Source organism: Mus musculus, chromosome 6 (genome assembly GCF_000001635.26).
Source record: "Mus musculus strain C57BL/6J chromosome 6, GRCm38.p6 C57BL/6J".
Taxonomy (NCBI): Eukaryota; Metazoa; Chordata; class Mammalia; order Rodentia; family Muridae; genus Mus; species Mus musculus.
The window spans coordinates 145,009,161-145,027,360 of NC_000072.6; the positions used below are offsets into that span (position 1 = coordinate 145,009,161).

General features: G+C 47.4%; 1 protein-coding gene across 3 annotated transcripts in view; it reads right to left on the reverse strand.

Annotated features, from left to right (window-relative positions):
• Bcat1 (branched chain aminotransferase 1, cytosolic) overlaps positions 1–18,200 on the reverse strand; it is an 82,323-nt gene that overhangs the window by 15,326 nt on the left and 48,797 nt on the right. For all 3 annotated transcript variants that reach the window (NM_007532.5, NM_001024468.3, XM_011241566.3), the window contains exons 6-8: positions 10,032–10,195; positions 6,289–6,431; positions 890–975 (exon numbers count right to left, since the gene is read on the reverse strand). In NM_007532.5, the coding sequence (NP_031558.3) occupies positions 890–975; positions 6,289–6,431; positions 10,032–10,195 (393 nt within the window). The remainder of the gene's footprint in view (positions 1–889; positions 976–6,288; positions 6,432–10,031; positions 10,196–18,200) is intronic.

An 18,200-nucleotide genomic window follows, 5' to 3' on the forward strand; every position in this document is an offset into this window, starting at 1 on the left:
CACATGAATCATTAGTGCCAGCCAAGAACCCCTGCCAGCCAGCCAATCTACTCCACATCCGCCTTACAAACGCTATGTCACTTCAAATAACAAACTCCAACCTTGGTTCCATGGATGTGAACATCCACAGAAAACAACTTTATATTTTCTTTGAGTGTTTTTGATTTTAAAATAAACATGTGTGGAAATCTGAGACAATGGGAATGGGGTAGTGGGGGAAGAAAAAAAATCAGGACCAAATTAATATTACGTTGATATTAATATATCAATAAAAATCTGTAGCTCCTATAATACTGGAATACATTACAGGATAGGATATGTCATCAACACAACATGGAATAGCTTGCAGTTAAGACGGGGTGGAAACATCCAGTCTGACCAAGCTGGCTTAGAAGGCACCCTGCACACGGACTGGGGCTAGTATTGAAGCCCTCCTCAGTAAGACACCTTCTCCAGCTGGTTCCCTGCTTAAAAAGGTCTGCCAACACAGACCTTCTCAGGAGATCTTCGCTCGAGGTGAGATTTAAAGATTAGATAACACAGGTGGGAACTATGGGGTATGCTATCATTGCAAAGCAAAGCTCATTTGGATTGTGTGTGAATGTGTGTGTGTGTGTGTGTGTCTGTATGAGTGTGCATGTGTGAGTATGTCTGTGTATGTCTGTGTGTGTGTCTGTGTATGTGTGTATGTCTGTGTGTGTGTATGTGTGTGCACGTCTGTGTATGTGTATGTGTGTGTATGACTGTATGTCTGTGTATGTTTGTGTGTGTATATATATACGTCTGTGTGTCTGTATGTACATCTGTGTGTGTGTATGTCTGTGTACATCTGTGTGTACATCTGTGTGTGTGTGTCTGTTGGGCTCATGGATGTTGTTCAGGCACTCACCCACTGTTGTGCCAGCTCCAGGATGCTCTGCCTGGTCACTCCTGGGAGAATGATGCCATCTAGTGGGGGCGTTGCCAGCTCCTCTTCTGTCAATTAGAAACAGGGATGCTTGCAAGATTTCCATCATTAACAACATACCGCAGCAGTGACAATTCTTAAAGCCACTTTCATATGAGAACAGAAGAGACAGCTCAGAGGATGCCAACAGCTGCTGCTACTCAGACCAGAGCTCTGTTCTCATACCCACATAAGGAGGCTCACAACCACCTGACTCTGCCCCGAGGCATTTCCACGTCCTCCCTTCTGGACTCCATGGTCCCTGCATTCGTGTGCACATTCCTACACACACACACACACACACACACACAGAGAGAGAGAGAGAGAGAGAGAGAGAAAGAGAGAGAGAGAATACAACAAATTTTCTTAGATAAGCAGAAACAGATGACAGTGGGTAAGGGCACTGGCTCCTGAGTCTGACCACCTGAATTCAATCCTCTGGGATCCCACAGCAGGAGAAAACACCAACCAGGCCCTCACAACTGTGTATAACTCTAATTCCAAGCATTCTAGCGCCCTCTACTGGCTGCCAAGGGTATCTATATAGAGAGCATTAACACATGCTAAAGACAACACACACACACACACACACAAATAAAACATTATAAATAAATAAATAAATAAGTTAAAAGTGAACTCTATTCTCAGTACTGAGAATTAAGAAATACTCTTCAAGATGAGCAGTCATGTCAAAATTATTCCCAAAGTAGATAAAAATTAATTGGTACCTATAACAACACGCATAAAATCTTGCTCAGGACCCAAGGGAGTACCAAGCGTTTGTTTCTGCGAGAAGCCCATTACCTCAGAGTTGGGTAGCCTGAGCCAGAGAGATGACTGGAGGCAAGCAAGAGCTTGTCAGGGACCTGAGTTCAGATCCCAGCACCCACATAAGAGCTGGATGGGGGGGCTCACACTGGTGCTACAGAAACAAGGAGACACTGCCTGGCCAACTAGTTTAGCCAAACCAGTAGCCCTGGGCTCAGTGAAAGAAAGGCCTTGTGTCTCAGCACATAAGGTGGAAAGAAGCAAGAGAAGACCCTACCTCAGTCCTCTGGGCTCTACAGCAGTACACCCCCACAGGAGCACACACAAGAGCAGACACCCTCCCTTTCTCATTCCTCTGAGCTCCACAGCAGTACAACACACACACACACACACACACACACACACACACACACGAGTTCTTGCTCCTGGTGCTGCCTGCACACTGCCTTCAGAAGCCCACATCATCTGTGGGTCGAGCTACACTGGTGCTGCATGAATGGGGGCGATCCGGAGTTTCCCACAGAGATCTGAAGGCAGTGGGCTCAGGGGAAGCTTCGTGTCTTCAAAAGAAGAAAAGAGAAAAAATGCAAACACCGTCTCAAGAGATGAACTGCCACTCTGACTACACGGGAGACCCCCAAGTGAACGCTCCACCATGAAAGCCAGGCGCAGCGCTCCAGCTGTAAGCTCTGGGTAACCCTCCCCCTTTCAAGTCACTCTGGTGGACTCAGGGAATACATCAGTAGGTAGACTGCTTTCAGAGTATGTGTGAAGCCCTGGGTTTGATCCCCTCATCACATGAATTGGATGTGGGTGACTTACAGATGCAATCCCAGCACTAGGGAATTGAAGGCAGAATTGGGAATTCAAGGTCGTCCTTAGATCAGATTTGAGACTAGTCTGGGCTGTTCTATCTTTAAAAAGTCATCCTTGGTAGTCAACTCCCCCCTTCCTTCTCACTACTGGCATCTAGCAATGTGGACCAACAAGCCTTAAATATCACCTTACAAAGATGCTGAACCTTATAGCAGACAACCTGTCCATGACCTACTCCCTGAGTGCAGAGGATGTCACAAATATGCTTAGAGAAGCACCAGCTAGAAGCACTAGAGGAATTGCCCTGCTATTGCAGGGCTCACGCTGCCCTGTTGCTTTGGGGCTCCCCCAGGGCCTTGAATATAGATAGGAACTTTAGAACTAACCCAGACCAATCCTTATCTTACCAGAGAAACAAATGTATGTTTGCCCAGACCTGTGAGAGAACGCTCGGATCCCACAGCAGTGTTCCAGCCCTGGGACTACAGCTCTCTGTCTCAGGATGCAAGCGCATCTATTCCCCTAGTGCTTCTCTCTGTCTCAGGACGGGGTGGAGCTAGAATCTCTCCTGCTCTCTGATGGTTTCCATCTTTGTATGCCCCAGTTTCTGCACGATGTCTGGCCTAGGGAGGTATATGGGAATGTGTGGTACATGCAGGTAGTGCCCTTGAACAGAAAAGGGTCAGATCTGTAAGTGCTGGGAACTGAACCTGGATCCTTTGGAAGAGCAGCTACTGCTCCTAATCACGGATTGTGGAGCCATTTCCCCAGCCTCCATAATAAGTATTTTTTAATTTTAAAATATGAATGAATGAATTCTCTTTGCTGGGCTGCAGCAGGGACCATTTATTTTCTGAAAATCACTTTTTAGAAAGAAGAGATTGGTACTGGCGATGTTCCCAAGGGTACTTGTCATTTGTTAAGTGTTTATGGTCTTAAAATAAATGTGTTTGGGATAACTCGTTAGCTAGACAGAGAAATGCATGGGTGTGTGTGTGTGTGTGTGTGTGTGTGTGCAGTTTTCACACAGAGAGAGACCTTTCTTACAGTTAGCGTAGCTCTCCGACAACACCGAGTTAAACCCAAACAGCAGTGTTCACACACGCAAAGGCTGTTCTATGGAATGAATTTAGCCTCCTGCTGTAACCGCCAGCCTGAGGTCAAGAAATAGAACATCTGTCCCCTGGTCCCCAGACAGAGCAGATGACATGGGACATCTGTCCCCTGGTTCCCAGACAGAGCCGGCTACATGATAGCATTTGGGTGAGAAGTATTCGTTTTCCTCTGCAACCACAACACACTCCCAGGAGCCAGAGCGAGTTCCAGAACACCCAGGAGGAAACAGAGCCCCACAGACATGGCTTGTGACTCTGCAAATGTTGCAGTTGGTTGCTGTCCTGCATTCTGTGGGATCCATCTTCATCCTCCAAGGAGGAGAATCGAAGGAGGTTTCTCTGTTACATGGTGTTAGATTATCAATGAGACAGAGAAGATGGGTAAAGAGACAGGAACCGTTTGTTTATTAATTGTGTGTGTGTGTGTGTGTGTGTGTGTGTGTGTGTGTGTGTGTGTGTGTGTGTGTGTGAGAGAGAGAGAGAGAGAGAGAGAGACTTTATGCCCAAGTACGCAAGTGCCTGTGGATCTCCCGGAGCTGCAGTTACAGGCAGCTGTGAGCCATGAGCTGCCAGGTATAGGTGCTAGGAACTGAAGTTTTCATCCTGACCCATCCTCTCCAACCCCCCTTCGCCTGCTAAACACCCCAACTGAAGAAACACATTGAAACTAAAACTGGCTTGGGCAAAAGTTATAAAATCTAACTCTTAGTAAGGCCTCATATATTTTGCAAGAGGCAGAAAACAAACCCACTTATCCCCACTGCGACCTGCCATGTAAGCGTGTCCCGTGACTTGTGTCTGGATAAGGGACAATTATTTGAGCAGGACAGTGTCTGGTTAACTTGTATGGCTATGACGTAGATAGTGGCTAAGTCCTTGACACCTCCCATAAATAATGACTTTGCCTTTTCTGAATGATGTCCCTATTTGTATCTGTGGTGCTGGTAGGTGGGGACCAGGACAGGAGTGACTAGAGAGGAAGATGTCTCCTGAACACAGAAGTCAGCACTGGCCATCTTCTCTCTACCATCACTTCCAATGTATGTTTATGTGAAGTTCTAGTTTGAAATCCCCCAAATTCCAGCATAAATTTGGTTCTCTTACATTTCCAAGTACAGCAGACTTTGAAGAAGGTGCCTGGTGCATCTCCCAGAATCGCATGCCCAGGGCCAGAGGAACACAAGCAGAAGTGCTCAGATCAAGTTCAGGGCAGGCTGTTCACTCTCCCTCAGATGGAATATAAGGCAGGCCTGTACTCAGATCAGCACGCAGGGCTGCATGCAACCTTGGCTGAATCACTTCTTCCCACCTCGACAGCAAAATGAAGCTGGTGTGGAGGGGGCTACCGCAAAGCAATGAGTTCTTTAATGGTCACCGAAGGCAAGACTGGGAACTTGTACATGGAAGTATTATCTTACCGTGTGCGTGCGTGTGTGTGTGTGTGTGTGTGTGTGTGTGTGTGTGAGAGAGAGAGAGAGAGAGAGAGAGAGAGAGAGAGAGAGAGAGCATATGTACATGTGTATGAGCATTTGTTCATTCAAGCATGTGTGCACATGTACAAGGGAGTGTGTGCACACACGTGTGTGTGCATACATGCAGAACCAGAGGACAACATTGAGTGCCTTCCTCTAGCTCTCTCCATGTTATTTTTGAGTTAGCCTCGCTCACTGAACCTGCAGCTCACCCTGTCTGGGAGGCCGATGGGTCAGTGAGCTCCCAGGGTCTGCCTGTCTCCACTTCCTAATGCTGGTGTTAGAAATGTAAACAGCCAGCCACACCCCTGAAGTCGTTGCACATTCTCGGTGTCTATAATTACCATGAAATAAATAATCTACAATCATAAGCAGGTCTAAAACTGTGTTCCTAAGTTCTGCACACCTATTGAAATGCTAACAGTCGACACAGGTCTGCTCTGTTCCCTGCTTTATGGCATTTCACTCGATGCTACATAAACTGTCAACACTTCCCCTGAACTCTTATCAAAGCAGGCACTGAGCATCCAGGATGCTAAAGATAGCCACATATAGTGGCACATGTTTATAATTATAGCATCCCACAACCTCATTCCAAAGGAGGATTTCTGTAAGCTACCAAGTGGTACCCTGTCTTAAAAAACAAAAAAACAAAAAAAAAAAAAAACAAAAACAAAAAACAAAAACAAAAAAACCCAAAAAACAAAACACTCAAGCCAGGTATGATACAATCCCATATATTCTTGCCATACAGAATGGAGGATCTAACATTTCAAAGCCAGCCCTTGTGGTATAATGACTTCAAGGTTATCCTGGGCTATACACTGTGTGTGCGTGCATGGGTGCAGTACCCCTGGAGTCCAGAAGAGGGCTGGATCCCCTGAAATTAGAGTCACAGACAGTTGTGAGCCACAGTGTGGTTGCTCAGAACAGAACTCAGGTCCTCTGCAAGAGCAGCCAGGGCTTTTACATGCTGAGCCATATGTACAGCAGCTCAGTTTGAAATCAGTCTCAAGCTTTTCAAGCCAAACAGCAGAAACAAGAATAAAAACCAACCCTGATGCGGTCTCCACAGCAGCCACTATAGTCCCCAGCCCCGCACTGCCCTCGATGTCCCCGCCCCCTGCGCTCTTGACAGCATCAGCTGTCAAGACACCAGAAGAGCAATTACCTCCGTCTTCGTTTATCCAGTAGAGGAAAAGATTCATTGTGCCTACTTCAGTTATCTGGTTGTCCTTGCCGTACAGCCACAGGACCTGCTGACAGCCATTCTCCACGGCCTCGCACTGTGCCAGAAGGGAGGCTCCATAATTGCTAGGGGGAGAGAGAGAGAGACAGAGAGAGAGAGAGAGAGGAAGAGAGAGGAAGAGAGAGGAAGAGAGAGACAGAGAGAGAGACAGAGAGAGAGAGAGAGAGAGAGAGAGAGAGAGAGAGAGAGAGTTAGCGTTTAAGACTTGAAGGTGGCCAAGATGGCTCACTTCCTTCGAAGGCCTACTGACCTTACATCTTCAGATCCCACAGGGTGGCAAGAGTTAACCCACTTCCACGATTTATCCTCTGATCTCCATACATGCACTGTGGACACACCAACGGGGGGAAGGGAGGACCAATTGTTCCAGACACTGGGACAGGAGGCGCATGTCTACCTGAGTCTTTCTCTTTCTCTGCCAACCCCCAAGATTACTATAATCCACTTATAAATTTGGAAAATTAGTGGTCTTATAATTTGGCTAAGGAATACTTGACATTGTCTTGCCTGGGAAAACCATAGGCTATACCCTGGGTTGAGGCTCCAACAAACTGACTGATCTCCTCCAAAACACTTCCCTTTAAAAAAAAAACTTCTTCCCTGGGCCGGAAAAGAGCTCAGTCAGTGAAGGAGCCTACTGCCAAGACTAGTGACCTGGGCTTGATCCCAGGGCCCACGCAGTGGGAGGAGAGAACTGAGTCCCATGAGGTGTCTTCTGACCCACCATGCATGCCCTGGCACATACATTAACACGCGACACACAAATGACTTAAGTACCTGTAGGACAGACAAACATGGATGTTAAAAGACAAATGCTGCCCTGGCAGAGGGAGGAGGGGAAACAGGATTTGAGAACTAACCTGAAACTCAGGCCAGGTATGAGCCAAGTGGTCAACTACTCAGGCTAACACATCTCCACTCACTCTCAGAATGCTACAAGGAATGAGCCTAGTGATCAACTAACTACTCAGGCTAATACATCTCTACCCACTCTCAGCATGCTTGGCCTCTAATCGTTGGGAAAGGCAAAGCCTCACTGAGAAGTCTGCCAACCTCGGGCTTATTTAGTTAAATACTCTACATTTTGTTTTCTTTGTTCTCTCTCGTTCTCTCTCTCTCTCTCTCTCTCTCTCTCTCTCTCTCTCTCTCTCGCTCACTCGCTCGCTCGCTCGCTCGCTCGCTCGCTCGCTGTTTAGTGGCTTCAAATGCGAGTCCAAAGTGACCTGGTTTTCTATTTCCCATGACTGGAGACCATGCCCACACATGACTGGAGACCACGCCCACACATGACTGGAGACCACGCCCACACATGACGTCAGCGCAGGAAATGGTCAGGCGATGCAGTCACACTTTTAGCTTCCAAGCACCTTTTGGGAACCTTAAAGCCATTGCAGAATATTCTCTCCCTCAGTGATGTCCACACCCTTAGGCTCAGAACCTGTGACTGTGTCAAGTCACTTATGTCAAGACACCCTGCAGGTGGCATTAATGTCTTCATGTAACTGCGATGTCACCATGATAGCCCAGGGACAGCCTTGGACTGAGGGAGACCACATTTCCCCACAGGAAGGTTTGGGAGCAACTTGCAATGGGAAAGAGTGACCAACTTTGAAACTGATACAGGTGCCATGAAACCTGGTTGTTGGCATGGGCAGAGAAGGGGACAAGACGTGAAGGACTATACAAATAATGGAGGGGCTGGAGGACTGAAGAGGGGCACTTCAATATTCTCTCCCATGAGGAGACATTTATACTCCACATTAGGAGTCCAAGCATACATATTAACAGCTTCACGCATGCACACTGCTCAGAGTTTGTTCTGGGTTAACCTCCCTGCCATCTCCCTGGTCTACACCATTCACACTTCACAGGGTTTAATTCCAAATATTAGAGAATGCAGTCAGAGATGGCAAGAAACAATAACAAGAGAGGTGCAGAAGCTGGAGAGACATCTCCGTGCTTAAGAGCACTTGATTCTCTTGCAAAGGACCCCAGTTCAGTTCCTAGCACTCACATGGCAACCCCTGACTACCTAAAAGTACTCGTCTGGCCTCCAAGGGTACCAGGAAAGAGCATGGTTCGCAGACTTGCATGCAAGCAGAGCACTTGCTTTGAAGGCTGGCTTGTGTTAACTCCACCCCTCCCTGTGAAGCTTGCTGGATGCAGACAAGGTGTGAGGTGAGATAATATTAAGTTGTTATTCTACTATCTTCTTAGATCACGGGCTCTGTGAATAAGGCAGGCCTAAAGCTCACTCAGTCCCTGCCTTGCTCACTCAGTCCCTGCCTTGCTCACTGGCAACATGAACAGTAACACAAATATGCACTCTCCGTGTGTGTGTGTGTGTGTGTGTGTGTGTGTGTGTGTGTGTGTGTGTCATGTGCATGTGCCTATAAAGGCCATGAGAGAGCCTCAGATCCCAGGGAGCAGGAGTTACAGGTTGTTGCCAGCCTGCTGACACGGGGGCAGAGAGCTTAACTTAGGATCTCTAGAAGAGCAGCAAGTGCTGGTGACTGCTAAGCTGGGAGGCTAGAATTAATTCTGTAGCAAATACCGCTCAGGTGAGACGCAACAGTGTTGCATACACAAAGACAGAGGAAGCTGACCTGAGGCGCCCAAGCTACAGTTTTCTAGAGAAGCTGGTCATCTATAAATGCTCTGTAGGGGGTGGGGAGCACATGGGGCTTGTGGGATACCTTTCGCATCTTGCTGCCATCAGCCCTCATATCAGAGGCCTATCCCTGGGCAATGACTTTCCTAAACCTCTCAGAACATCACTGAAAGTCACTTTCCAGGAGCATCTCTGTATGTCACCAGTTGATTCAGACCAGGGACGAGTCCGTGATACTTGCTCCTTCTGTTGTATCCACCGAGGGACATTCTGAATTCAGAGCCAAGTCAACGCTGAAACTGGCCAGCACATCTCAAACCCTCTTTTGTTTCCTGCCAGCTACAGATGGCCGGTGAGGCTGGCCAGGCAGAGCCAAAGCAGGGCTTTCCTCTGCCCCTTCACAGCAGGTGAGCCTGCCATCTGTGGCTAAGCAGACAGTGAAATAGTCACCTTTCCAGACAGGGTTCCCTGGAGCCAAGTGAAAGCATCATCCCCAGGGCCAGTCTCTAGCTGGAAAGGACCCTGGTTCAAGTCACTGCTCCATGCCCATGTGTGGAGAGCCGTGCCGCGAGCAATCGCCATTATAAGATGGCGCTGGCCTCCGCTGTGCCTAACTAGTAAACAAGCCTTGTACGCAGGTGCAAGAGTGAACTCACGCCTAGTCACTCCCATTCTCGGAGTGTAATAGTGGGGTGATGGGCGAGCAACGAATCAGGAGCCGTCACGCCATATCGGGGTGCTGAAACGTCACACTGCGGGTTATAAAGGCGGCGCCATTTTCCCGGTTCAAGGTCTTCCTGAAGAAGTAAGCAATAAAGCTTTTGCCACGGAAGATTCCAGTTTGTTGCGTCTTTCTTGCCGGTCGAGTGGGACACAATACCCATGCCACACTGCTGCCTTAGAGGGGCCACAAGCAACACCTCCAACAACTAACACGTTTACAAAGCTAAATCTTAAACCACAGACAGCTACTCGCTTGTGAACTCTACCAAGCACACCGCCATTGAAAGCGCACAACTGTCACTATACAGGAAGGACACAGGGACCGACTTACCCGCCCATCTTGCAGTCTCCAGTCCCACCTTTCCAGGCTCTGATGTACTTTGGATTGGCCCACAGGGACACCGGAGTAAAAGATCCACTAGAAAAATAAGGTCCCACGGGGCTCAGGATCACAAAGAGTAGGGCTTTGGAAGGCTTCTTGACGCCAAGAGATGGCTGTAATAAAGAGAGAAACCATGCCTCTGTAACCAACAGTGAGACATCCTTCTTAAGAGTCTAAAATAGACCTGTGTCCACATCCCAGAAGGTCACCCAAACAAAGCTTAGTGACACAAAGCTTTTTAAAGAATATACTGAGAATGCGTATTTAAATTTGGGTGTGGGGGATAAAAGGATGGGACACAGATGCCTCAGTGGATAAATGCTTGTTTGCTGCCACACCTGAAAAGCTGACTACCTGAGTCTGGTCCCTGAGCCTCGCGTGGTGGAAAGAAGAGAGCCAACCACTACAAGCTGACCTGAGACCTCCACAGACATGCTACGGCATGCACGGTCAACACAACATAAACAAATCATTGTAATTTAAAAGAACTTTAAGTTCCGTTTTGGTTTGCTTTCTGAGTTATGATTTCAGAGGGAGAAACACAGCTGTCAGTTGCAGTTGCTGAAACTGCTCACAGGAAGAGTGAAGAGCCTGCCTCCTAGAACATAACCCACCCCCTTCAAGTCTTTGTGAAGCCTGCTGGGCACTCCAGAAAAGGTGAGGCCCATGAGCAGAGGTGGGCATGGGGAAGCCAGCTGTGATGGTGCCTGCCTCTGCAGCACATAATAGACAACAGAAGGCAGGCAGAGACAGCAGAAGTCCCATCAAAAGGAGATGAGAGAACTTAGACTTCACATCATGGACAACAGGGAACTGGAAAGGTGGTTCAGTTACTAGCACTGGCTGCTCTTGTAGGGGACCCGGGTTCAGTTCACAGCACCTACATGGAGGCTCACAGCTGTTCATAAATCCACTTCCAGGGGATCCAGTGCCCTCTCCTGGCCTCTATGCTGTGCGTGCGTGTGTGCACACATACAAGCAGGCAAAACGGCCATGTGCATAAAATAAAGATAAATCTTTGGCAAATGGATACAAGACAGAAGACAGCCTTTTCCACAAATACAGGAAGACTATAAATTTCTCTAGCACAAGGAAAAGTCGTGAAGTGAGGGCAGTGGATTATCAGAAACTCCAAGTCCCAGAGGCCGTGTGTCATGAAGACATACAGGTCAGTTCCATTCAGCTATACTATGTAAGACGGCAAGAACAAACCAACAAGCCAGGATCCCCCAGGATGGATGCTGACCACTGCAGTGTTCTGTACCTGTGACACAGAGGCTGGCAGCCGCTCAGTGACAATGAAGAGGGCCCTGACTCTAGCTGGCTGCACACTTTATGCTCTCTGCCTAACAAGCTGATGCTGACAGACTCTGCAGCTGCCTTTTGCTTGAGTCTCCACCACACCTGCCTCTAGCACGCACTGCCTGCCCTCAGGCCCTCTCCATTAGACCCAGGTGGTAAATAGCTGAAGCCCAGGAAGCAGTTGTGGGCCAGTGAACCGGCTTGTTTGCCACATATGCTTGACTGCCTGAGTTGAATCCCCAGAACATGGGAAGGAGCCAGATGTGGCAGGATGTGGCACGTGTGAGCCCAGCACTCCTATAGAGAGGCCGGAAGAAGACAGAGCAGCCAGCAGCTGGTGGGCAAGCTAGCCTGGAGCTCATGACATGGCAGATAGATACTGCCTCATAGAGGTGAGATGAGAAAACAACTTCTGAAAGCTGCCCTCCGACATGCACACTGTACTACTGTGCCATGACACATGTGCGTGAGGCACACACACATACACACACCAACACACATGTTCACACACATACATGCACACACTCACACACATAGACACACAAGCACACATGCTCACAAACACACACACACTCACACACATATAACACATTCACACTCACACATACACATACTCACAAATACACATATATGCACATATACACACACATTCATGCTCACATATACACACTCACTCAGATACATACACACACCACATACACCCACACACACACATACATTGACACTCACACACATGCACAAACATACACATACAGCACATACACACACACACTGTCTGTGGGTAAGGACATCACCTGAAAGCCCCCCACCTCCCTCTATCAGGAGGACCAAGCAGGACTCTGAGCCCCTAGAATAAACTGATGGTAAACTACATGACTGAGTCAGAGAGACCGGTCTGAGAGCAGTGGGGCTAGTTTGAATATGGTTGGTTGGTTGGTTTTTGTTTTGAGACAGTCTCTCTACATAATCCTGGCTGTCATGGAACTCACTCTATAGCCCAGGCTGGCCTCCAACACAGAGATCCCCCTGCCTCTGCCTCCCAGATGCTGAGATTAAAGGTGTTTGTTCTTCAATAGGAACTTATCTTCTCCCCCTGCAGGATGAAGAGCTTGGGAACTCTATGTCTTCTCATCTGGGAGGGAGACTGTGCACAGATCCACACCTGTTTCGTCCCAGCTCTGGGGGAACCATCTTGTCTCTGAGAGTTTCTTCAATGGTGAGACTGTGTGGGCAAGGTGTCAGACAGGAGATAACTGAGGAAGTCGCTGTTGCAGCGTCTTCTGTGTCTCTGGTGCTCTGAGCACCTCTCTGAGGCCTTGAAGCTGCAGTTAGGATATTTCTGCTGTGTCAGAAGCAAAGGCAGCCAGAGAAAGGGGGCACACTTTCCTAGTTGCCACACACAAACACCAGTGAGGGTGTGAGGGCGCAAAGACCCCCGGCTCCCCGTCAAACACTCCCATTGTAGCTGTCAGTCTCTCTTCCCTTTTGGGCTTTTCTAGAAGCTGGGAGGAAGACAAACCCTAAAAAGGGAAACCTGATCCACAATAACCCAGGGGGAAAGGAGTCACTTTATCCAATAAATATGCCACCTGCCTTATAAATAACCATAAAGACAACTTTTAAAAATAGCACAACTTGTCAGGAAAAGGAAAGGGGTTAATGGGAGGAGAGTGGTCCAAATATGTTATAAACGTGTATGAAATGTCAGGAGACCCCTTAGGTATAATTAGCATAGACTACTGCAATGTAAAGTTTCAAAATCCACAACCCAGAACTCAGTGGGCCGCTCCTCATTATGGGCCATACTGCTCCAGGCTCTCTTTGAAATGCACATTCTGCTTTGCTAGATAAACTGCCTCTGAAGTCTTTCTTTTGAGAAGAACCCGGAGGACTTTCACTGGTAGCAGCACCTCACATCTAGAGGGTCTCACCCGGCTGCCGTTTGCTCGAGGTTAAGGATGTGATTTGCCGGCTTCCTGCCTGCCATCTGTCATTCCTCCCCTGCCATTGTGAGCTAACCCTCTGTAATCACCAACCCAAGTAAACCCCTCCCTCTGCAAGCTGCCTTGTTCACAGTAGGATCACAACAGGAGACTAACCAACTCAAATGATAAGGAATCCAGAGAGGCCACTCAGATATGATATGCTAGCTGTTATCTGAAGGCCACATCTAGCTTCTAAATTTCTGAATGAATTGTCTGTCTTATGTACAACCTAATAGTACTTTGTCCCCTACCTCATGAATGCTGGTGCACACACACCAAGTATTTTATACAATTGCATTATACAAAAAAAAAAAAAAAAAGAAAGAAAGAAAGAAAGAAAGAAAAGAAGAGAAGAGAAGAGAAGAGAAGAGAAGAGAAGAGAAGAGAAGAGAAAAGAAAAGAAAAGAAAAGAAAAGAAAAGAAAAGAAAAGAAAAGAAAAGAAAAGAAAGTAACAGTAGCTACAGAGTAATAATTTTTTTTCTCTGTACTAAATTTCACCTCGTTCGGGCTGGGACGTTAGGATCTGTGAGGGCACACAGTATAGAAGCAAAGGGGAATTCCTCTGTGTGCGTGTGCTTTCCTGACCTTGGTAAGTTAGTTTGCATTTAGTCCACTAGGGGGCAGCAGCGAGCACAGATGGAAAGACGCAGAATTAGACACAGCCACCAAATCTCCCGCTGACAAAGCATCTTGATGAGTCGCTTCATTCATATCCATATCCTTAGCAACAGCTAAGTTATACAATAAATAGCATTTGTTAATGCTGGCCAAAGCTGTGCGTAGGAATGTATTTTCTAAAATTTAATCCAGGTCCACTCATGATTGCAAGCCCGAAGTTCCTCTGTGGACCATAGATGGCTTAGGAACCTTCCATAGCTTACATCCATTGTCTCTCCATGAAAAGAATTCATTGAGGGCTGGAGCACCGGCTCAGCTCTTCTTGCAGAGGACCCAGGTTCAGTTTCCAGCAACCACGTGGAATCTCAGTAACTTCAATTCCAGGGATCTGATGCCCTCTTCTGGCCTCAAATGGGCACTGCACCCATGTGCACAGATAGGACACTCATAGATGTAAAATAAAAATCAAATCTTCAAAGAACTCACTGCCGTTCCTTGGAGAGCAAGTGGGGAGAAAGTCTCCATGCCACTTCAATACTGAGTGAGTCAAAATTCAGTCTAGGCGTCAAGAAAGATTTAGTGACAAGCATTGTCCCTCTACCACAAACAAACACACACACACACACACACACACACACACATACACTCAGGATCCCTGACTTAGCCCCTTGCTCCAATCTCCTCTTCTACCCTGAAAAGCAATTTACATATCCTGTGCTCCTATTAAGTGAATTTTATTATGTAATGCCAACCGAATGACAGACAAGGTTATGGGATGATAAAGTTGTGCTTCTTATTAACTAAAAGAAAAGCCACATAACTAAATAGGGAATAAGGATGTCAGCGGCCGGTGGACACTGCAAATGGCCTGTGCCAAGTCTGTTTGTCTCAGGAACATTTCAGCGTGGTGGTTTTGTTTTAGCTTTGGGAGACGGGGCTAAGCTTCACAATAACCAGACCCATTAGTCCTCTGCACAGACAAATGGCGCTTGGGTGTGGTGAGAAACAAAGGCTACTTCTTTCTGGGTCACCCAGAAATCCCTTCACAGAAGGGGGGATGTCACGAGTTATTTGAAGGGTGGCAGAAAGGAGTCAGTGAACTGAGAAATTCCATTAGTCTACAGTGTGGCCTCAGAGGCAGGGAGCAGGGCAGCCTGCAAGTGGGAGGACAGTTCTGACCGAAGCCAACAAAGCAAATAATAAGGTGGCTGGATCCAGAGGAAGACAACCAGCTCGCTTGCTTTCAGAGACTTCTGTTTTAAAAGCTTTCAGAGTTAAATGAGAAAATGGAACCATGTCTCTTGCCTATCATCTCAGCACTTGGGAGGCTGAGGCAGGAGGATTGGGGGTCAAGGCCAATTTAGCTGCCTAAGATTTGGGGGCTGAATAAGTCTAGAAGAGGAGGAGGAGGAGAAGAAGGAAGAAGAAGAGGAGGAGGAGGAGGAACAGCAGCAACAACTTAGAGCTGGAGAGATGCTTAGGTGGGCTATGGGTGCCTGCTGGTTCTAAAGGACCCAATATCAGTTCCAGCACCCAAGTGAGATATGCCTTACAGAAGCTGTAATTCCAGTTCCCAGGGATTCAAAACCCTCTCCTGACATCCTCAGCCATAAGGCAGACAAAGCACTCACATACATGTAATAATAATAGAAATAATCAATACAGTAAGTACCCAAGACCTTCCCTGAAGGCACTTGCTGCTGCCTGAGCTCCATCCCCGATCAGCACAGCATGACTTGTCATTCAATTCTCCTCCCTCTCCACCTTCCAGGTCCTCTCCTGCCCTCCCCACCTCTATTACCTCCTCTGAAGTCCCCGTTGAAGCCCTGACTCCCTGCATTAATGACTTTTCTCACTGCTATAAGGAAGGAATCGCATAGGAAATGTGGGTGTCTGGTCTCTGTGTCCACGGTCAGAGAGCAGGGAGAGGGATGTTTGCTGATGCTCAACACCGTTTCCCTTTTGTTCAGTCAGGGACCCAAGCCCGTGAGTCAGTACCACAACATTCAGGACAGGTCTTCTCTACTCAGTTAAACCTCTCTGCTAACACCCTCATAGACTCACTCAGAGGAATGGCTGCTAGGGGATCGCAAATCCAGTCAGGCAGAGAGTAAGATCACAGCTCTGGTATGACTGTCCAAAGCCATAGGGGCTTTTAGGTTGGTGCATCATGGGAGGTCACAAGGGTAAAGCCATCCTGCCAGACTTGGGTCCTTATATAGAGAAAAATTTACAGAAACTCTCCCTTCTGGGCAGACAAGGGCCAGGGAGGACCACCTGGAAGGAAGGTACCACCTGAAGCCAGCCACAATCAGGCATGGATGCCCAGGCTCCAAAACACTGCAAAAATAACTGCAGTTTGAGCTGCTCAGTCTGTAAGAGAAGGACATGACAACTCTTGGTCTCCAGATGGTAGAGATGTCTGGAAAGGAGATGGAACCTTTAGAAGATGCAACCCGTGCTAGAGGAGGCAAGTCAGACTAGGCAGCAGGGCTGTGGGCTTTGAGGGTTTATAATCTGACCCCAGTTCTCTCTCTCCCTTGTGCCAATGGAAATGTGATCTACCAACTTTCTGCCCAATGCCACACCCTCCCTAGGTGATGAGCCCCATCCTCCAGGACCTCACATAAGCTAAAGTAAACTCTTTCTTCCCCAAGCTGCTTTTGCTCACGGTATTTAATCATAGCAACTGAAAAATAATTAACTCACTGTGGCACTGTAACAAAGCAGCCAGTCACACTAAGACTCATCCCGGTAGCATCCAACATTGAAGCCCATCTTACACATCCTTTAGATGTCACTTCAGGAGCAAGTGCCCCCAACCTGAGTGAGGTGCTGTGGTATGTGGTTCTCGAGCATCCAGCTTGTCAAAGGCGGACTAATAGACATCTTAAATCTACTCATTTCTTTCTGTTTTGATAACCAGTGTGTCTCCATAAAGCAGAACCATTTTTATCATGCGTGTTTTGTCTACATGTATGTAAGTGTATTGTGTGTGTGTGCCTGGTCCCTGCAGAGGCCAGAAGAAGACTTTAGATCCCCTGTAACTAGAGTGAAGGATAGTTGTGAGCCACCGTGTGAGTGCTAGAAACTGAACTCAGGTCTCTGCAAGAGCAGCCAGTATTCTTAGCCACTAGCCATCTCTCCAGCACCATTATTCCTGATTTTTATCAAATATTTGTAGAAAAACAACCAAACCTTAGTAAGACATTCCTTGTAGAAAATGGGTATAGTGCTCCAATCCAATCTCGCAGGACCTGAGACTGCATTAATTAGGGAAGCAGAAAACCTGGCCTGATCAGGGTCACAAGTCCCTTCTGGTCTGCACCAGCTCCGGGGCACCTTGGGCTCGGAGTCTGCAGACACCCCCAAGGTCCCCACAGGACTCTTCACGGGATCTTAGGACCTCTGGTGAGTGGATCACAACCTCTGCCAGGAGTCAGGTTTGAACACCAGATATCTGGGCACCTTCCCTGCAAGAGGAGAGCTTGCCTGCAGAGAATACTCTAAACACTGAAACTCAGGAGAGAGCTAGTCTCCCAGGTCTGCTGATAGAGGCTAACATAATCACCTGAGGAACAAGCTCTAACCAGAGGCAACTAAAACAACTAACTCCAGAGATTACCAGATGGCGAAAGGCATCTTACTAACAGAAACCAAGACCACTCACTATCATCAGAACGCAGCACTCCCACCCCACCCAGTCCTAGGCACCCCAACACACCTGAAAAGATAGTCCCGGATTTAAAAGCATATCTCATGATGATGGTAGAGGACATCAAGAAGGACTTTAATAACTCACTTAAAGAAATACAGGAGAACACTGCTAAACAGGTAGAAGACCTTAAAGAGGAAGCACAAAAATCCTTTAAAGAATTGCAAGAAAACACAACCAAACAGATGATGGAATTGAATAAAATCATCCAAGACCTAAAAAGGGAAGTAGACACAATAAAGAAAACCCAAAGTGAGGCAACGCTGGAGATAGAAACCCTAGGAAAGAAATCTGGAATCATAGATGCGAGCATCAGCAACAGAATACAAGAGATGGAAGAAAGAATCTCAGATGCAGAATATTCCATAGAGAACATCGGCACAACAATCAAAGAAAATGCAAAATGCAAAAAGATCCTAATTCAAAACATCCAGGAAATCCAGGACTCAATGAGAAGACCAAACCTACGGATAATAGGAGTAGATGAGAATGAAGAT